Source organism: Polypterus senegalus, chromosome 18, assembly GCF_016835505.1.
Source record: "Polypterus senegalus isolate Bchr_013 chromosome 18, ASM1683550v1, whole genome shotgun sequence".
NCBI lineage: Eukaryota > Metazoa > Chordata > Cladistia > Polypteriformes > Polypteridae > Polypterus > Polypterus senegalus.
Genome location: NC_053171.1, coordinates 35,679,111 through 35,701,887, shown reverse-complemented (window position 1 = coordinate 35,701,887; position 22,777 = coordinate 35,679,111). Strand labels below are relative to the sequence as shown.

Genomic DNA, 22,777 nt, shown 5'->3' with positions numbered 1-22,777 from the left:
ATACCTGTACAATAAAAAACATTCATCAATGTCTTATAAAATAGTGGCAACACTGCCTGCTTTATATATTATTGCTTACATGTACAACAAACACAGGTTCTGATCCATTGCCCTTTTCTTTTTTCTGTACTAATTTAAGAAAATAGTTGTCTTACCCGATGGCAGCGTTCAAAGGCATGTTTGGTCTCTTGAAGCAGGTTCACAACCACTTCTTGAGACAGAAAGGTTTCCCCATGAGTATCAATGCTAGGGCCCAATGGCAAGTTGGTGCGCTGTCGAATGCGTTCCTTTAGATCCTGAATACTACACAGACAAAATGTGGCAAAGTCAGCAAGCTAGAAACATCAAAGAAATTATCAAGGAACAAAAGCATTACCCCATACATGCATCCGTAATTACTTTGTGCCAAGTTACAATGTTACTAAGAAAAAAAAAATTTAAATAAAACACAATCCACTAACATTTTTGGAAATAATCAATTGGACTTTACTAATAATTTAACATAACATTATTTTTGGAAAAAAAACTGCATTCAAGGGCTGAAAATGGGGTTGTGGCGCAATGTCATGACAATTGAGTAAGGGCAGTGCCACACCACCACCATAATCAGCGTTAGGGAAGACAATCAGCCAACGCCAACAACCATTTCGGAATTACAGAACATTTTTGAGCAATCCAGCCATCAGATAAATTATGTCCTTGATGTGACTGGAAAAATAAGAAAAATGTGAATATATACAGTTTAAACTCAGCTAAGTACACAATATTGTAAAAGGTGTGGGGGGCATCTGACCATAACTCCTATTTGAGCTTGTTGGAAATCCCATTCAAAGCCATGGGTATTAATATGGAGTTGTCCTCCCAAAGTGGCAATAACAGCCTCCGCTCTTATGAAGAGGCTTTACACAAGATTTTGAAGTTTGTCTGTGCAAATTTGTGCCAATTCAGCCAAAAGAGCATTTGTGGCATTAGGAAATGTATTCATTAGGGTTGAGGTCTAGACTCTGTGCAGGCCACTGAAGATCCTCCACATCAAAACATTTGTTTATGGACCAGTCTTTGTGCACTGGGGCGGAGTCACTCTGTAACAGAAAAAGACCTTCACCAAACTGTTGTCACAAAGTTGGAAGTACACAGTTGTCTAAAATGACTTTGGTAGCTATAGCATTAACAGGAGGCACTATGCAGTCTAGGAGGTAGCTTTCTCTTGCCACCCATCAAACCTAGATTCATCCATCAGACTGCCACATAGAGAAGCACAATTCTTTACTTCCGTGAGAAATATTTTTACTGATCCAGAGTCCAGAGTGTTACACCACTCCAGCCGACAACTAGCATGACACATAGTGCCTATTTCATGAAGCTGATGTACCCGACATACAATTCTTGTGCTGACTTTGTTTCTAGAAGCAATTTAGAACTCTGTTGTGAGTGACGCAACAGAGGATATGCAATTTTTACTTACTATGCACTTCAGCACTTGGTGGCCTCACCCTGTGAGTCTGTGTGGCCTGCCACTTTGTGGCTGAGTGGCTGTTGATTCTACTGCTTCCACTGCATAATAATAGTATTTTGAGTTAACCAGGTAGATCAATCAGAGCAGAAATTTCACTTGCTGACTTGTAACGGTGTTGGCATCTTAGGAAAGTGCCATGTTTACAGTCACTGAGCTCTTCAGTATAATCCACTCTACTGCCAATGGACATTGCATGGTTATATGCTTGTGTTTATGTGCCTGTTAACAATGGGTAAGGCTGATGCACCCAAACCCAGTAAGCTGGAGGCTTGTCCACATACTTTTGGCCATATACAGTTGTGCTTGAAAGTTTGTGAGCCCTTTAGAATTTTCTATATTTCTGCATAAATATGTCCTAAAACATCATCAGATTTTCACTCAAGTCCTAAAAGTAGATAAAGAGAAACCAGTTAAACAAATGAGACAAAAATATTATACTTGGTCATTTATTTATTAAGGAAAATGATCGAATATTGTGGCAAAAGTATGTGAACCTTTGCTTTCAGTATCTGGTGTGACCCCCCCTTTGCAGCAATAACTGCAACTAATTGTTTCTGGTAACTTTTGATCATTCCTGAACACAGGCTTGGAGGAATTTTAGCCCATTCCTCCATACAGAACAGCTTCAACTCTGGGATGTTGGTGGGTTTCCTCACATTAACTGCTCGCTTCAGGTCTTTCCACAACATTTTGATTGGATTAAAGTCAGGACTTTGACTTGGCCATTCCAAAACATTAACTTTATTCTTCTTTAACCATTATTTGGTAGAACAACTTGTGTGCTTAGGGTCATTGTCTTGCTGCATGACCCACCTTCTCTTGAGATTCAGTTCATGGACAGATGTCCTGACATTTTCCTTTAGAATTCTCTGATATAATTCAGAATTCATTGTTCAATGAAGGCAAGCCGTCCTGGCCCAGATGCAGCAAAACAGGCCCAAACCATGATACTACCACCACCATGTTTCACAGTTGGGATAAGGTTCTTATGCTGGAATGCAGTGTTTTCCTTTCTCCAACCATAACACTTTTCATTTAAAACAAAAAATTCTATTTTGGTCTCATCTGTCCACAAAACATTCTTCCAATAGCCTTCTGGATTATCCACGTGATCTTTAGCAAACTGCAGACGACCAGCAATTTTTTTTTGGAGAGCAGTGGCTTTCTCCTTGCAACCCTGCCATGTACACCATTGTTGTTCAGTGTTCTCCTGATGAACAAGAACATTAGCCAATGTGAGAGAGGCCTTGAGTTGCTTAGAAGTTACCCTGGGGTCCTTTGTGTCCTCACCGACTATTAGACGCCTTGCTCTTGGAGTGATCTTTGTTGGTCAACCACTCCTGGGGAGGGTAACAATGGTCTTGAATTTCCTCCATTTGTACACAATCTGTCTGACTGTGGATTGGTGAAGTCCAAACTCTTTACAGAAGGTTTTGTAACCTTTTCCAGCCTGATGAGCATCAACAACTCTTTTTCTGAGGTCCTCAGAAATCTCCTTTGTTCATGCCATGATACACTTCCACAAACGTGTTGTGAAGAGCAGACTTTGATAGATCCCTGTTCTTTAAACAACACAGGGTGCCCACTTACATCTGATTGTCATCCCATTTATTAAAAACACCTGACTCAAATTTCACCTTCAAACTGCTATTCCTAGAGGTTCACATACTTTTGCCACTTATAAATATGTAATATTTGATAATTTTCCTCAATAAATAAATGACCAAGTATAATATTTTTGTCTCATTTGTTTAACTGGTTTCTCTTTATCTACTTTTATGACATGAGTGAAAATATGATGATGTTTTAGGTCATATTTATGCAGAAATATAGAAAATTCTAAAGGGTTTACAAACTTTCAAGCACAACTGTAGGGTATGCAAGTAGTAAGAAAGGAATAACTGTACACTTAAGATGAGCTAAAGCCAGGCACGAACCTAGGTATGATAACTTGTTTGAAAAAGGCTTTTATTAAAAACATAGTATTTTTAACAAGGAATGGGTAGATTTTTATTTACAACCAAGAAATGTACATACCCTTCATGTTCTTAATGCAGAAAGCATTCAGAATTAGACATTGTGAAAATAAGCACACTGTTCATCTGTATCTAACAAACACACCACTTAAATTCAGTTAAGTTAGTAGCCTAATCCTGGATGCAAGAAGATAAAATACATTACTAAGTTAGACAGACTAGTTAAACCTTGCATAGCTTACCCTCCAGCTCCCAAAGTACGTTTTTGATGATGCTTTGATTCATAGTATCGTTGTAGAATCATTGTACTGCGGCTCTTTAGGTACTCTCGCTCTGTGTCAATGTAGTTTTCCAAGTAAGAGGAAAAGATGTTCTTAATCAGTTTTGATAAGAAGGTTTGTTTGTCTGTGCCCAGGTTAAATTCTGTCAGTTTACTTGCCAGAGCAGTCATCCTTGGAGACAAAAATGAATTTAAATAGAACAAAAATTAGTTAGGATATTTTTGCAGCTGTACAGGAATGAACATTTTATAACTGCTAATTATACAGAAAATAAATTACTAAAGTTGCCTATCCTTCCAGCTTTTAAAACAGTAAAAAAAATTACACAAAACTATTTTTAAATCTATAAAGCTAAGAAACCAAAAAGTATTCATTTTAACTTTAAATATATGAAATAAGAATCCAACACTGGGTATTTTCTCTCTTGACAATGGAATTCTGACAAGTTCTTCCCTTTAACTTTTACATGAGTAACATAGACCTCCCTGCAAGCTGCATTCAATAAGATACTGTGTAAGTGTGTTCAAGTATTTATTTAGTAAAATTTTAACACTACATATTGATAGCAGATAAAAAAGAAATTGGTCCTACCACCAAACCACCCCATTTTCCTTGGATGTGAATGAAGATCAAATGTTTCAACACACTGAATATGACCATTAGTAACTCCCATTTTCTCTACAAATTATTAAACAAGTGTGAATACACAATTCCTCCTCTCTGCTGACCTATAATCATGTTCCTTTGTGTTACTCTTTTCAAGATGGATCTACTTTATCAATATGCCTGAATGAGAAAGAAAAGATATAGCTACTATAATGGACATGCTAGCAAACTGCTCTTTGTATTTCATAAAGTTCACTTCATAAAGCTTACTTTGGTTATTTAGTTTCTGTTTTTTTAATGAGAAAGTTTTCAAAACTTTAAGTTCAAGGCAATGTTATTACTCTGAGAGCTGAACATCTGAAGTTTTTCTAAGGAGCTGCCTTACCTCTCAAAAACCTAAATAAATAAATAGGGTTTGTTCCAGTTTTATTCAGCCAAAATGGCAAAACATTACCTAAATGAAAACACAGTTATAAAACATTCTGCAAATTATCTAAAAAGTGCAATTAACTTATTTGGATAAGTGAACTCACACTTTCCATGGTATTTGTAAATCTGCTCAGGTTCCCAACACATTAACAATAAATTAACTGACACCCACCTGTGGTGATTTTAGTTAGTTCAGAATAAAACCAACTGTTTCTATAAAGCAAAATACCCACTATGGGCAGTAAAGTGCTCTCACTAGAACTTCAAAATAAAATTGTGAAAAGGCACAAGTCAGGAGATGGGTATAAAGTGATTACAATGCCTAATTTAGGGGAAAGTGTATGGCATCACCCAGACTTTGCTTAGGTTAGACTGTCTCTCCAAACTTGATGACCGACAAGTAAAGAGACAGAATATTCACCAAGCCTGTACTCCATGAAGAGTGCCATTCAAATATAAATTGCATTGAAAATGTAATCAAACAGTGAGGCTACCAAGAGTCTGAATGCAACCTTGAAAAAGCTTCAGGTCTTTATGGCAGGCTGGTCATTGTGTGATTGAGACAATATCACAAGTGCTTCACATATCTGGCTCGTATGGGAGGACAACAAGAAAAATTCTATTCTATAAAAAAAAAGACCCAAATCAAGCCTTACTTATGTTTTTCAAAAGGAGCATTAAAAGATTCTAAAGCCAAGTAGCAAAAGGTGCCAGCATCAGATGAGAACAACAATGATCTTTTTGACAGGAATGCAAAACTTTAGAAATAGTGAAAACCCAATGCATCTTACACTATCCATAGAATGCTATTCCTACAGAAAAACGCAGTAGTGATAAGAGAAACAAAAAAGTCAATGGTTTCAAGTGGCTTAGTCAGATCCTCAAAGTAAATTCCATCAAATATCTCTAGGATAAACGGAAAAGTAAAGTTCGTCAACTGTTGTTATCCAGGTTGACTGAACTTAATTCTGTAATAAGGACATATTTCTCCCTCAAGGTTAGGGGTACTCAGATATGGTCCTGAAGTCTGCAATGACAGCAACAAATTATTGCTTTATCAGTAAATAAACAGTTTCTAATTAAGAAACTGGTTAAAGCAAAAACCTGCTGCCATTTCAGACCTCCAGGACCATAATTAAGTATACCTGTTCTAGGTTACATCTGGTAGAGAAATACCCGAACAGAATGACAGCTGCAATTCAAACAAATGTTGCTTGCACTAAGTATTAACCCAGGAGAATGTTCTCTTACCCAGGATGGATGGATGGATGGATGGATGGATGGATGGATGGATGGATGGATGGATGGATGGATGGATGGATGGATGGATGGATGGATGGATGGATAGATAGATAGATAGATAGATAGATGTTGTACTTCTAAAACTTTTTTCTAAAAGTTTTGCTTTTTTTTCACTTGGATGGTGCAAATTACAAGGCACACAAAAAGTTTGATTTTCTATGTCTTCATTTTGGGTTTTTAGGCTGCAAAATGTAAACATCTTTTAAAGGGGGTGGTAACTTTCTAAACCAGTGGTCGGCAAACTTTTTATCCCAAGGGCCAGTAAACAAAAATCAACTCTTTTTGGGGCCAGACAAGTTGATCCATCACAACACCGTTAGTGAGAGGCGTGTGCTTGCTTCTCAGCTGCTAATCAGCCTATGTCCCAGACTAATTTGGACTCTGCAGACTGGCAATGCAGGCTGGATCTCAACCTTGACTTTGTAGTTCTCATCCATGGGAATGTCTGGTCACAGGTGTATATGCTTCCATACATTATAGTAAAACCATGTGCCATTGTTTTCAAAGTAGTAAAATCGTCACGGGAAAGTTCCTTGTAAAATGTAATCAGATCACATTCTTTGCATTTGTCTTTCAATGAACTATTGCCTTGCAAATCAATGAGCTCCAGCTGAAGGGAAGACAGCGGTGAATTGAGAGTTATGTGAAAAGGATTTTCAAAAAGCATAATGGCATCTGCAAGTTCAATAAAATCCTGAGAATTCTGAGCAAAATGCACCCATAACAATTCAATTTTTTGGACATCTAAGTCTTTTAGGAAGCATATATTTAATGTGCTTTTTTTGCTTTGCACGTCACCCACAACATAACCTTTCATTTATGGGGGAGGAGCGAAAGCTTTAGATTTGTTAAAAATTTCAATCTCTTGATTTTCAACAGATCTCCAAAACCAAAAACATTGATATCTTGATGATGGGTGTGTGTGTCTGTCTGTGTGTCTCAGGTTCTTGAGGACAGTCTAGAGCTAAAATGGATAGATGGAAAAATACCAAACTTGAAACTTAAGCCTGTTACAAGATGACGATGTGCTGATAAGTTTTTGAGCCAAATCATGCAAGAATCACCCTAGAGGAACCCTTAAAAACCGTAATTCGGCAATTAATTATGAATTCTTCTTGCCAATTGCTATTGTAATGACCTATTTTATTATCAGAAAGCTCTGCATCAGAGCGGTAAATAATCACTGAAATGTTATTGAATAGTTTGGGTAACTTGGTTGCTAGGGTGCAAAGCAGAGACACATTTATTTCAGATTTTTTAAAATTCTGCACAGACTGGAAATGACCCAGTTTTCCCTCTGATATTTGTTCCTTGAACAACTGAAGACACATTTCAAATGCTTTGACACTGCACACTATACAAATTACACACGAGTCTCCCTTTTCCCTGTAGTCTGGAACTCATTGACATGCTGGGTGAGATAGTGAGGAACGCCCACTTCCAAAGCCATTTAAAATGAGACATCTCTGACAGCCTTTCCCTTTTCTGTCATAAATGTGATGATTTCAGAGAGTAACTCAAAAAATCTCTTTGGCACTCTAACTTTTAAGCTCTCTCATTTCAAATCAAGCTGCTCAAGAGGTTTACACATACATAAGAATAGGAATAGTTCTTCTCCAGTTATGTTTCCTTTCAAACTATGAACAGCAGCTAACTCCTCGGTGTTATTGAACAATTCATCTATGCTTAGTAAAAATACCAGCAATTGTGCAATGTCCATTACGTCAGTATTCTCATCAAAGGCAATAAAATAAATAACGATTCACAGTGCTTTCCTTCTGAGCTGCTGCAAGAGACTGTCTGCCAATTCTTCCACTCTTCTGGTAACTACCCTTGCTAACACCAGTCCCATTTCTCTGGGCAAATCTCCTGTACAATCTCTTGCATACACAGCTTAATAAACTCATCTTCAGTGATAGGTTTACATGATGAAGCAATATGTTGTGATACTCATTAGCCAGCTCTGACTCTGCCATATTTACTTCGTTTTCTTCTAAATAGGGTTTTATATCATGCAAATGATTTTTTTTTTAGTTGTTCAAGTTTTTCCCTCCCACATCTATGTATTTCGAAAAATTTTCCTCATGTTTCATCTCTTAATGCCTTCTAAAGCTGTATTGTTTAGCTACTGCAACAGTTTCCTGTAAGATCAGACAAATTATGTTTTCATTCTAGGGGACACAAACATATTCTTCTGATCATTTTTCTTGAAAATTCCAACCTGGCGCATCAATCTTTCTTTTCTCTGATACGATGGAAATCTTGTGGTGTGCACTAGGCCTACAGTATTAACACAAATAAGCTATATTCATTAGGTGAGCAGTTCACTGTAAGAGGGTGTTCAAGCGTAATTTGTATTTCACAGTGATAACAACCTCAAAAGAACCCAGCAATGAAGGGAAAGTAAATTCGCAGTATTTGGTGGTTTCTTCATATATATTATAAAACACATATTTGCCTAAATGTGAGAAGTATACAGCATTAGTTTGGGGAGCTTTACACTATTCAGAGTCATATAATAATCTTTCTTATACTGAAAGGAAATTTTCATTCAAAGTGTACAAGTATTGTAGGACACCGGTACTGAGGGTAGACTATGGAGCTAAATTAAAAAGACAGAGATGACAATGATCAAATAGATATGTGAAACTTCTTTGAAACTAAGAAAACTGCAAAGTTGAAATGAATTGGGGATAAAAGGTATGTTATTTGGCGAGGTAAGAAAGGCTGAGGGTGTTTGGGCATGTGGAGAAAAAGACAAAGATTAGGTGAAAAGTATAGTGATTGAAGTACAGGAGGGATAAATTCAAGAGGGAAGCTGAAGTGAACATGGAGAAAAAGTGAAGAGCAGGAAAAAAATAATGTATTTTATCGCCAAATATGCCCAAGACCACATATAGCAGATGGAGAATCAAGAAAATCATTCCTCTGAGTGTCTGAACAGAGATATCTTTTACATCAGGTAATACGTTGCTTCAAGAACCATCACTGACAAAAAGCTCAAGCTCTCAAAATACAAAATACAGAACTGACCCTCTAATATGCAGTGGCAGCACTGGCATATTCTGTTCACAGATTTTAACTATAAGTATAATAAAACAGATAAACAAGAGCCAAAGCAGCTACAGTTAGACTGACATCAGTTCATAAGTCTGACAGTTAAGAATCACCGGCAAGGCCTCCAAACACAAAAATGTATTGGGGTCTTGTGGAATTAGGTGTGTGTATTTCATACACCAAACTGAGTTATCATGTTAGTTCTTCTGATGGAGGAAGCCAGATATTTTATCATTTTGTTTTAAAAAAGTTACAAGATGCAAGGCAGACATAATTCAAGCTTACTAAATTTAAGAAGTATGTAACTGTACACTTCTTCACTCAATATACAGAAAAAGAACAGTACTATTTTGACCAGAAAAAAGCACTTGAAAACATCACCACCTTTGGCATGCATGACAGTATAGTTATATTTTATTTGCATTAATTACTAATAGTTGAATCCAATACTGCAAACTTCATCATTTTTTAGAAACTTCTTTCTGAAACTGAAGCATTTTTAAACAGCTTATTATTGCATCATTTTAGTTACAACTATATAATGAAAAGAAGCTATTTTGTAAGATTAACTTTAGTAAAGTACATTATGAGATATTTTACAAATAATTTATTTTGACTTATTATATTGCAAAGCAATGTTACTGTATATAACAAAGAAAGGAGAAACCTGGAGTTGCTGATGTTATTTTATACTAGGAGATACTAAATGAAAATGAATACTTTTGAAAAAACATACATATTTTTAGATTCATTTCTTGCCACTAGGGTAATATCCTTCTAAAACAGCCTTCTAAAACTCAGTTCAGGGACATTGCAGGCTCACGGTTAGGAGGTAATCTTTCAAACCATATGAAGAACACAGTACGCAGGAAAATGCAAGTGGATGTGGCCAATGCTTAGATGGCTTTAAACCTACATATGTTTTTTAGGAGTGTGGATTCAGAAGGTGATATACAGTGGCATTGTTCAGGGAAGGATAGAGGTACAGCATGACCTGGCCAAAACCCTAAATGAGGAGTAGAACACATATAATAGTATGTACATATTATCGTACCCATAAAACATTTAGAAGAGAATCATAAATGTTTAGTGTATAGACATTAAGAAGTTACACTGACACAAATTTGTTTTGTTGTACAAGTACTACCATAGCTTTATATGTCTAGTAAAAGATAACACTTTAAAAAATAATGTCTGTTATTATGCAAAACTGTGGTGCATTGCTTAGTACTCCTGCTTCAAAGCTGCAGAGCACTGGTCAATCAGCATCAGCAAGTCTTTAACTCTAGTTGGTCCTGTTTTAAAAGTAATTCCAAATGTGTTTAAAGATGCTAGGTTAACCACTAGCTTTAAACTACCAGCATATTAGGAAGCATGTGAGTGAACTAAAAATCAATCTAGAATTACTTCCTGCATTGTGCCCAGGTAATACTGTATGTACAGTTAACTTAGCATGCTCTCATTAGGAGAACCTGTTTGCTTCAATCCAAAGTGCATCACTTTAACCATACATTTTACATTACTCATAAGCGGCAACAATCATTATTACCTTGTATATAAGTCATAGAGATCTTTAAGGTACTGTTCAGCATCGGTTTTACGACTTTCTTCCAGCTTGTCTCTTACAAAATTCTGCAGAGAGAAAAAAAGACTTTTTAAAAGATTATTTACCTTACAGTGATATTTGCAATTAATTACAAGGTAAAGTGAAAAAGGCACATCTACTCCAACTATCATGTTTTAAGCATTAAATCACAGTAAATAAAACATGAAAATCAGTAATGTTGATTAAATTAAAAGCAGTGCATCCTATCTTTTGTGCTTTTTACCAATCTCATAAATTTATGATCGTGGCTTAATGTACATTTTTAGGACTCAGTTTTAAAACATAAACGTCTAAACCTACTTGAGATGCTGCTTTCTACTAAGCACAGCAGTTACATGATTTAGCCAGACTATAGACCTAAGTCCCCAAAAATGCTGAAGAATTAACATAAAGAAATTACTCGTAAACATCAAGAGCTTAGAAGAACACAAATCAAGTAATATGCTGACTTGCTTACCTGCAATTTATTTTCAAAAATGTTTTGGATAAGTTTGGCCATTATGGTTTCTGGACTGGAGAAAACTTCTCCAACCTGCTTGTTGACACGCTGACACAACAAAGCAGTGTCTTCAAAAATGTCATCATGGAAATATGCACCCTATACATTAATTAAGAAAGGGAATGATAACTTAATGCTGTTTTGTTACCTTTGGTTTTCAGAAGGTGCACTAATGTTAGAAACTTAATGAAGTTACTTTGCTTTCACAACCAAACATTAATCTTACACTCCAGTTAAGTTTTCTTATTAGCTTCCATTCACACACCTCCAAATGACACTTTCAGTGCTGCCAAACAGTAATCCAAAAATTCTACTTTATTATAATCTTTAATAACTATTATATATAAATGTATCTTGAAATGCTACTGAACTATAAAAATAAACTATAATATATTAGTGATAAATGATAATTGTGACACCCAATATCTTTTATTAACACATTTTATATACATGACTATTTCAAAATAATCAGGACTGCAGTGACTATCCCAACAGTAGTGAGTGTCAGGATCCAACTTTGGAGATGGCTTCCATCTTTCATATGGTATACTAACATATACATCAACACTCAAAGATTCATACATGACTAGTTTAAGGTCACATCAAAATTATGCACATGGGATGTGGCAGGAAATCAGAGTACATGAAGAGAATGCCAAGTGAAAATATGCCTATTCCAAACAATAAGTTTCATAATGGGATATAACATCAAACACTGGAGATATGCAGAAGCAGCAACAATTCTAACTACTGTGCCACCCAGGCACATTTCTATATTATCTACAAACATCACATTGTTTAGACCTCTACAGTGTACAAAAATCAGGGAGAAAAATTCGTGGATATGGCATATAAATGATCAGCACTGCATATGTTCAATCTCCCTGCTCCTCATGCTCAATGAATATGTCTAGCAATATGAAGTGGTTAATCTCTTAGAGACAGAAGGTACATAAACAATGAAACTGGATCAAGAATATAGTTCTTCTGTATAAAAGCATGCAACCAAGCTTTCAACTTACCTCTTGGCACTGTTTTATGTACACATCCACACAGTGAGCATAACCCTTTATAAAAAAAAAAGGAAATAAATGTTTTACTCATACAGATATATTACACAAAACCTCTTTTTATGACATTGTGACTAAAAAATCTGCAACTCCTACTTGAAAAAAGTTGGCACCATATGGAAAATGCAAAACAAAAATGATTAGTAAATGAGAGTAAATGATCTCAAACTGGAAAACAACACAACAGCCCATTATTTGTTGTAATAACTAATGAATGTTATTATTTTCAATAATAAACACTTGTTTTGATTTTGATAATTGTGACATATTCCAAAAAACGTTTGTGCAGTAAAGAGTTTACCATTTTCTTACGTTGCTTTCTTTTTAACACCACCTAATAAATGTTTAGGTATGGAGGACACCAATTTATTGAGTGTTTCTGGTGTAGTTTTGTGATCCAATCACCTTGGTGTAAATATGCTCATGCATCTTCAATAGTAAGGCTTTGATGTTGTGAATCCAAAGATCTACAACAAAAGAACTATGAAGCAGTCTAGCATTGTCTAAAATGCTTATTCAATGCTGAGCAGTGAAGTAGGATATGGAGAGGACTTTTACATCAGATCACAACTCATACAAGATCCCCTTTTATAATGGTCAATTTCATACTCAAGAAAGAATTATAGCAGTTATTAACCATGACCAATAATCCTAAAAATAAAAATTTTCAAGAAGAGACCTTACTCTTAAAGAACCACATTCAAAGTTTGTTTTCTCTATAGCTACAGTAAATCTAGTGCTACCTGGGGACTTTTGAGTATGGAAACCACTGAGCTACAAGTACCTTTTGGTTATTTAGCACACGACTAAATGTAACAATAAACAATAAGATCGGATACGACTTCATAATATATCACTCTAGATTTGTGCCAACATTTAGACAGAAGAGTAATTATGCTTCTAAAAAACACTTTGCATCATTAGTGAGAAGTGACAGCACTGCTTTAAATCCTTGCCTCTGTCTAGTAAGAACCAAGCTACCATTTGGAAAAGCTCCAGTCAACTATACAGCAGTATAGCAACTTGGCTGGGAAGATGTCCCTTCTTATTGGTCTTGATAATCTTTGCACTACTAAAGACTCCACCCTTATATACTTCAATTTCACCTTCAGATTATAGTTCTGTTTTTCATCAATTAATGTATTTTTCATAATTTACACTGAAAATATTAAACTACAGTAATTTTACCTTAAGAAAAGAAATATATATATTTACATATCTGGAGCACAACCAAACAATGATGGACTTTGAACCAGTAACTTATTTGCTTCAAATACAAGTCTTGACCCTGGCAGTTTAAAAAGTTAAACACACTTTCAATTTCCTACATTTAGCACAAAATTAAATACTTGCTTATGTTTATTATGCATGCAAATGCTCATCAGACCTTGGAATGCAGTGAAGTATGGTCAGAGAAGGGGCCCCTTTGATGTATTTTGGATGCATTATAGTGAAGCATATTTAATTGTTCTATTTTGCTTTTGTCTTTCCTAGCTGGGGAGTGGGGTTAGTAACATTTTGATGGATTTTTTTTCTGATCAATATTCAAATGTTGTTTTTTTTTACTTTTAAGTTTTAGAAGAAACTCATCTGTAGCAGATGCTCAACAAAAGATTCCTACACTTGTAATATTGTGACATTATCATTTCTGAAGGAAGAATGGTGAAATGCTATCATAACTTGCAGTGATCTTACAATTTCTGAAGATAACATAGTTCCAAAATTGAGCAAAATGATAGTAAGTACCTTGAAGTGTAGCAAAACTGCTGCCACCTCTCGCATGCGAGCAATTTCACCACGACGCTGAGCAGCGGTGAATTCTTGAATCAACTGCCGTTCCAGGTCATGGTATTTACCTAAATATCAATAGTACACAAAATATAGATCATTAGCAGCAAAGCTCAAGCTTAGGACTCATTAAACTTCTAGCTGCAATCACAAGGCAAAATATGGATTTCTAGTGTCCCATATAAGCTGCTTCTAAAAGGCAAAGTCAATATTGGAAATCATTAAATCTTACACATTGCCTATGCTTCACTATGCTCTTTAAGGGATACCATCTTCAGTTTTCTCTATTAGGAAAGCAAACATACAGTACAGGCCAAAAGTTTGGACACACCTCCTCATTCAATGTGTTTTCTTTATTTTCATGACCATTTACATTGGTAGATTCTCACTGAAATCTGAAATTTCAGGTGACTACCTGTTGAAGCTCATCAAGAGAATGGCAAGAGTGTGCAAAGCAGTAATCAGAGCAAAGGGTGGCTATTTTGAAGAAACTAGAATATAAAACATGTTTTCAGTTATTTCACCTTTTTCTGTTAAGTACATAACTCCACATGTGTTCATTCATAGTTTTGATGCCTTCAGTGAGAATCTACCAATGTAAATGGTCATGAAAATAAAGAAAACACATTGAATGAGGAGGTGTGTCCAAACTTTTGGCCTGTACTGTATATTTTTTCATGTTAACATTACTGTATATTGTGTCATTCCAAACATACCCCACTGGACAGTTCCTTATGAAATTTAACACAATAATTGAATGTCTGGATGTTTTTAGTTACCGTCTTTTAAAATATAATATAGTAATGTTTACTGTAAACATCAAGATGTTTTATGGAGAACATGGCAAACATTGTCATGAAAGTGTTTTAGGTTGAAAGCCAACTTTAGTAACAGCTACAGATTTCACGAATATGCACAAGGGACCAAAACATCAAATTCTACGTCTGTACTTACTTGCAATTTTTGCCTTTACATCTGCAAACCTGTTTGAAACAAAAGTGAAAGCAAATTAGAACAAGCCTATTGACTGCATACAACTTGGTGCTAAGGGCTCCAGCTGAGGGTTCTTAAAAGGATGTGTGAAGACTTCATGGCCACAGGCAAATCAAACTCAGCTTACAATGGGAGGAAAAAAACATGAGAAATAAAAGAGAAATGCCTTTTTAAAGAGAAACTCATCACCCAGAGCAACACCAGTTTTAAAAACATGAAGCTCAGTTAAACTGTTTGAAGCAATGTGCCACAGCAGAAAGTGAGGTGAGTGAACAAAACTAGGGAAAGGAAAACTGTGCCAACAGGTCACAGTAGTCTTAGTGCTTTTGCACGGGTGCCTCGAAAAGCAAAAAGGATCTGAATATCTAAGCAGCTTCATTAAATAAACATATTTAAGAATACTCCAGATTATTTTCTGTCAGATTAAAAAGTAAGCAAAAACTTCAGCCACTGTACATTTTAGGAACTGCTAGGTTAAAGGACTCATTCAGAGTAACACAATACAATAATAAGGCTGTAATGAAGTTCGAACAGACAACCTTAACATAAATTTATAAAAACAGATTTAAGGAAACCAAGTGTAAGAATGAACAGTCACCTAATAGACTGTTCGCCTGCCATCTAAAGGAGTATAAGAGACTCACCTGTCAAAGGGTAACTCCTGTGCAATCAGATGCAGCTTCTGGATTATATCTGCTGCTTCCTTGATCTGACAAGTACGATGAAAAGGTCTTTTATTAAACAAATAAATACAATCAAAAATATCATCATGACCTTAGAATCCACTAGATGAAGACACTGACAGAAAATGACACATCACATAAATGTAATTTTAATAACGATTATGAAGGATATCTTGTAGTTTCTCCTGTCAATATGTGCATTTCACAGAAGTGTGAACATTGCAAAAATAAATAAATAAATAAAAAATGTGCACATAAACAACTGACTCTGATTCGCTGGGTTAGATGAAGAGGATACAGTTCACTAATTTAATGTAGGTACATAAATCAAAGTTAAGAGCTAAAGATACATATTTAGGGGCAGATGATTTTGAATCAAATTACTTCATTTGCGTCTTCAAAATTAAAAGCTTCTTTATGTGGTGTTGATGAGACTATTCTTCATAAACTGAATGTAAAGCATTAATGTCAAATGTTAGATGTGGAAAGAAACAATACTACCTTACCTAAGAGAATGTTTTATAGAGGATTTACAAGTTTCTCAAATCTATTAACAACTCGCACAGTAGAAAAGTAGGGTCTGGGCTAGCTTTATGATGAATTTTGATAAAGCACATTTTTTAATTCTAGCAGTGTGTCTGTGCCTTTAAACAATATTTAAAAAGACAAATAAAAAAATAATTTACTTTAAAAACTCAGTTCAAAACACCCAGAAACCTTAAGAGTTAAAAGGTAAAACACATACAAAAAATATTCATTATTCAAATATTTAAAAAGACAGTGAGGTCAACAACTCAACGCAATTTTTTCAATGTTGTGACAGAAAAACATTTTCTGGTTGAACCTACATAGAACCTATGTTCAGAAAAAAATCCAAGGATCAAAAAAAGGTTTCTAAATTGCTTAAGCCTGAATATTCAAGAAGTGGTTGGGGTTGGACATCAATGCATATAGTACTGTAACATCTTTGATAGGACCTTTTATCAATACAATGGTAAGTATTGAGATTTTTCCGGTAGCTTTTGTAAAATCAATTTTGGTACTTGCATAACCAAGTGAATTACTTAAAAAAAATAACATGGCAATTTTTACTCTTGTTTGAAAATAGCCTGTAAACAGTTATTCATCTATGGCATAAGAGGTGGAAAGGCAACTGAAAATGTTAACATTGCTGTAGGAAGTCCAATACAAAACACTCGAAGTGTGTTTAAGTTGACTTTTGAGCTCAATTTTGTTTAAATAACATAAGAAAAACAGGCTTGATGCTTATAATTTCCCAAATGCTATTTTATGAAATTACTATGAGCATAAGGGCTCAATTATTTTAGTACAATAAATATAATTAAAATATATTGCATTATAACAATGTGATAATTGAACTACAAAATTAAATATTTTTTGTTTTAATATACTTCATTAATCCCCAAGGGGTCTTCCACATGATGTTGGGGATCATAGCGCAGGGTCAACCAATGTACAGTGTCCCAGGAGCAATGTTCAGGTTAAGGGCCATTCTCATAGGCCCAACAGGGTAGGATCCCCTCTGGGGGTAATGACAACCTCCCAGATACCAGCACAGATCCTTAGCCATAGAGCCACCACTCCATAAACTAATAAAACAACATTATCACATTATAACTCAAGGACCTTGATAATATCAAATTGTGTTGCCCCTAACAATTCCCATCCCTATGTTCTGCTGGCTAATAGACTAACAAACTGAAACTACATGTCACCCCCATGCTATGAATCATTTAGAATTTCCTGATGCAATACTCACAAATTCCAAATAATTCCTAAGAAAGCAAGATTTTTGATTATAACCTTAGTACTTCTCAATCATAGCTTTCAGCTGGTTACAGTGACTGAGTAGTGGACTGTACTCTGTATTGTGAAGCAGTTAATAAAGAAAAGCATTTCTCAGGTTTTGAATATTGCTCTCAGTGTCTTAAAGTTAGACTATAATCCCTTTTATAGGCAGATTTTAAAACATACATTGATGTGCCAGAATAAAATATGTTGGAACTAAACAGGCACCTGTTTAAAATTATACATATAGTGATATTAAAAGAATATAACTTCAAAATATGTCCATTAAATTATCACAAGTTACTGAAAAAAGACATCTACGTTTATTAAACTATTTTGTTGCATGGAGTAAAAATTTCAATTATGTAGTTGACTTGCTCTTTTTAAAGTTTCTGAACAATTACTCCTACCAAGCATACAGCCTTAGCCAAACCCCATGCATTTGGTACTACAATAGCTAAAACAAAAAGTTTTTTTTCCCACTCATCTTTTGCTGCAGGTTTGATAACTCCTGCGAAACAAAAGATATTCCGGTCCAGCAACCACTCTCTAACTTCCAATAGAACTTCCCTGCAGGCCAGCCATTCTCATTTACATCTCTGAAGAGAATGAATCCAACCCCCCACCTACACAACAGTAAGTACTTCAAATTAAAAAAATGCAGCACAAAAATCTAACTGCCTTAAGTTTTTGAAGAAAAAAAAAAACATCTGGACTGCAGCTGTGCCCAGCATGAAACCATAAAGGACACTCAATGCTAGGTGCTTTGTACAGCTGTACTATCAGCAAACGCAAGTCACTTTAAAGTTTTCTAATTATGGTAATCACCAAAGGACTTAAAGCAAAGCCTCCCAGTTTAACAAAAAAAAAAAAAAAAGAGAGAGAGATAAAATGCGGACCAGAGACCAAAGCAGTGAAACTACATACAGTATGCTTGGCATGAAAACCACCTTACATTAAAATTTAAAGAAACCTATCTTATTACTCCCAAGTGTACCCAGAATGGCATGGTATTTTATTAATTATATGTTTACTTAAAGCTGTGCCATGACAAACATACTTTAAACAATGCTGCTAGGTTGTCTATAAGTAAAATGGGTTTAAGGCCAGCCATCTGGAGCTATTCTATCAGTCCACAGTGATAAAGAGTTATAGAAACAAATGAGACTTTGACTTATTATAAAAGGATGCTTGGTTTCAGAAAATAATGCTACCTTGACTTGTTTGGGACTTCAAAGGTTCTGAGTCATATAACCGATGGAAGGCTGGGAGAGCAAAATTCTGTATGTTTGTTTTAACTGCTATAAACTATTTAGTCATGTGACAATGTTGTCTAGAATGCTACCGCCAGGCTAAAACCTACTACTATTTTTATTAGGCCATGCTGTGTTATCTTTTTAATGTTGTATAGTTGTAAAACATATCCTCTAAACACATGACGATACAGATTATCAAAAACAAATGTTTTAGAACTACCCAGTGACAATGCAAGTTGTTACTGTGCTGCATGTTTTCATGGCACACATTAAGAGCCCTGACACTATAAGAGTAATCTTTAAATACGAGTTATCTGAACGTATTTGTACATCAGACAAATTAATTCCCAATAGCTGTGAACCAATATGTGAATTAGCTTTTTCATCAGGATAATGATTCTTGCCATAAGCCTAAGAAGTATATACTGAAGCATATAAGAACAATGTAAAATTTAAAAGGTCTCCAAGGTACTACTTTCAAGTACTCTTCAAGGAAACACTTCCAAGTATCTATAGTTCTCTAGGCAAAGAAAACGTTTTTAACATTTTGTGCGAGTTTAAACTTAACTAGCTTTGAAAAGTGACCAAATGTACTTGATGAAGAAATGAATTTAATGTAACAGGGCAATCAACTTTAATTATTGCCTCAATGTTTCCACTCTGTTTCTTGCAGGGAGGAGACTAAAATGATTCAACTTGTTAATCTTTCCTCATACCTTATACCCTGCAGTCTTAAAAATAAAAGTTGCTCTTTGGACTTTCTTGTAGTGCTGCGACTGTATGCCATTCTCCTAATATGTGGAAAATAACTGCAGACATAATTCTACACATAGCCTTGAATAGGTCTTATACAGCTTCAACACAATCACTACTAGGTTACCTGAGTAACTGTGGTCTATAAATTTAAAAAATGTGCCAAATATGCTAAAAACAGCAGGGTCCAGGATTCAATGCCAATATCTTAATTCACAAAGCTTACTCTGTATCACAATAAAAGCTATCATTAAAAGATTTAATCAGTACCAAGATCTGGCATTCATACACACAGGATGCCTTCTTTGTGTCACCTTGGGTTAACTATACTGTATTTCGGTGTATTGCCACTGAACTATCATGTGGAAAACACATAAATACAAAGTTGAAATTTACGAATATCAAACTGAACGAAAATAAAATAAAGCCACATAAAGATGAGAAGACAAAAATTGTGACATTTAATGTGAAGCGTACAAAACAAAAGGTGAGTAACCTCTGAAAACGTTCAGATTTACGCTGTTGCTATAGAACAGAAAGAGTAAATTACATTTTTTTTGCTCACAATAATGAATGGTTTTAAAGGCAGTCACATTTCTCAAGAACCCAAGTCACGCTTTGTGTTTTCTCATTTGCAGCAGCATACGTCAGGCTAACGCTCTTGCTCAATCACATGGCAGCGACATGCTTCCGATTTGGTAGGGTTTTTTTTTTTTCCCCCTGAATGTTTGTCCTCTAGCTGAGATTAGCTAAATCCCATGTAAGTAAGCGATATAGCAGCCTACCCTTGAGTCAGGATTTTAAAGTGCTTGCTCCTTGCTGTTGGCATAGTGCTCACCTTTGTAAGGATTTGTAAAAAAAATCTTTTTCATGCAGGGCTACCACACCTGCCTCAAATCATCTATATCACTCTAATTTGCTTCGGGGGAACTGCTTCAGGCAGCAGATGAAAAATGAGCTGGTTCATTTTTATTAAATAAGTAAAATTCTGAACACTTTAAATTGTAAGCAAGTAGCTCATTTCTACCAGCCTGTAGAAACAGCACTGCTGTGTCATCCTCAGCAAGAACCTTATGGTACATTCAGCAAGCACACTATAAATCCTTGTGGTTCATTATATAAGCCTAAATTTCTAATATAGGCTAAAAGGGAAAACTGAGGTAGTACTTGGTAAATGAGATATAAATAAATCATTGTAATACTATTGTGATGTAGCAGGTACATCTCAATTTCATCTCAACCAAATCAAATAATTACATGTGAAAAAGTGTTGGTGAACAAAGGAAATATGAAAACCCAGATTACCTCATTCTTGAGCCAACGGCTAAATTATAACTTATTTCTCAGATTCTGACACAAGAAGAGAATTACACAGAAAGGTTCAGGAACTAAAAAAACAAATCTGCAGTTAGAAATCCTTACCATACATTTAATCACTCAATTGTTACAACACAACATTAGGTTCTGGAACACTGGAGCCTACCCCAGGAGCATTTGGTGTAAAGCAGAAACCAATCATACACAGGGAACAGCACATACATAGTCAGAGCCATTCATACAGGGTCTATTTAAAGAACCCTGTTAACTCAAACTGCACACCTTTAGGATGCGGAATGAAATCCCGCAAGACAAGAGGAAAGAGTGTAGATTCCATAAATACAATGGCATTGCCAAGTTGCATCAGCACTAACTACTGTTCCACTATGCTGGCCAAAATACCACACAGCCATAGATAAAAGTTCAAACTCCACAAAGGCAATGACATGACTTAACTAAAGTAAGAGGAAATCTCTGCCTGTATACTGCAGAAAATACCATTCAGACATCTCTAAATTGATGAATTAATGAATTAACTATGTAGAACATTGAGACACAATATTCCATCCCTATTATTTCATAAGTTTACTAAATCTCTTTGGAACTGCGAGGATTGTTGGCTTGTTGTCTGCTTGACAGAGGAAAAGACAAAAGATACTTATACGGTAGGACAAACAACCCTAAACAGGTTCAGAAACAGAAAAAAAAATGGTTCAAAGACCGTGACTAAATAAATATCTCTTTGGGTGAGAATACTGAATGAGGCATAGCTTTAGAGTGAAAAACAATATAGGAATTAAAATGTAAAGTGTAGGTGTACAGGAACTTTGATTTACCTTGTCTGGGTTGTTAAAAACATCACTGCGTAGCTCACCATCCAAGAACTCATTGAAATATGTCATGAGCCGCTGAGCTTCCACAGCCCGCTGTCTTGGCGTGTTCACTCCCTCTAGCTGGTCCCCTAGGTGGCACACCTTTGTAGCCACATAACTTATGTGATCATCAAGCTCTTGAAAATGCTGAAAAGCCACCTGTATAAAAAGATAAATAAAGCCTTGCATTTAAGATGCAAACTCAACAGTGACAGAGGCAAGAGTTTAACTTCATTATCTAAATAAAAAAAAATTATATATTTTTTTCTACTTGTTACAAGTGTGATAGCATTGTTAAAAAAACAAAAACAAAAAAAAACGCTCAGTTATAAGTTGTGCTGGTTTAAAAAAATGAACTGTCATTACAATTATATTCATTATTTACTTAGTTACCTCCGCAATGTGTAACTAAAAGATATCGTCTATCTCTTCCCCTGTACAACAGATATGTCCACTTTGGAGGAGTTTCAGCTAAAAGGCATATTCTCACCTATTTATAATAAGTATGCTTGCAAGTACATCCAGCAGGCAATTAGGGTGCATTTCCTGTTAATTACCTTCTTACACAAAACTGCAGCATTCTTTAGAAGAAAATGGAAGCCACATTTCTTCTGACTTCTCAAATAAGAGAGATTACCAGTCAACTCAAATCAGAGAAACACACACCCCGTTATTTTTTTTTTAAGGAGCCAATTTGTACACAAATTAAATTCAATTCTTCTTTCAATTAATTTTACAGCTCAAACACTCTCCACAAAGCAAAACTTACAGCCTTTACCGATAAATACATATTTTTATTACTTTATAGAACACAGTGACCCTTAATGTAGCATTACACAAATATTGATATCTAGAAATTTTAGAATAAATGGCAATCGAGCCTGCATACAAATAATAACAAAAAAATGTAATTAAGGATCATTTATTAAAGTTAAATACTGTATATCTATTTTTGGTTATTTAA

At 35.3% G+C, this 22,777-nt stretch overlaps 1 protein-coding gene across 1 annotated transcript in view; it reads right to left on the bottom strand.

Moving 5' to 3' along the window:
- The window catches only part of exoc5 (exocyst complex component 5), a 46,642-nt gene that overhangs the window by 10,662 nt on the left and 13,203 nt on the right, over positions 1-22,777 (bottom strand). The window contains exons 4-12 of the mRNA XM_039741173.1: positions 21,778-21,972; positions 15,768-15,832; positions 15,085-15,113; positions 14,089-14,198; positions 12,295-12,339; positions 11,231-11,371; positions 10,717-10,799; positions 3,735-3,944; positions 156-303 (exon numbers count right to left, since the gene is read on the bottom strand). Of these exons, the coding sequence (XP_039597107.1) occupies positions 156-303; positions 3,735-3,944; positions 10,717-10,799; positions 11,231-11,371; positions 12,295-12,339; positions 14,089-14,198; positions 15,085-15,113; positions 15,768-15,832; positions 21,778-21,972 (1,026 nt within the window). The remainder of the gene's footprint in view (positions 1-155; positions 304-3,734; positions 3,945-10,716; positions 10,800-11,230; positions 11,372-12,294; positions 12,340-14,088; positions 14,199-15,084; positions 15,114-15,767; positions 15,833-21,777; positions 21,973-22,777) is intronic.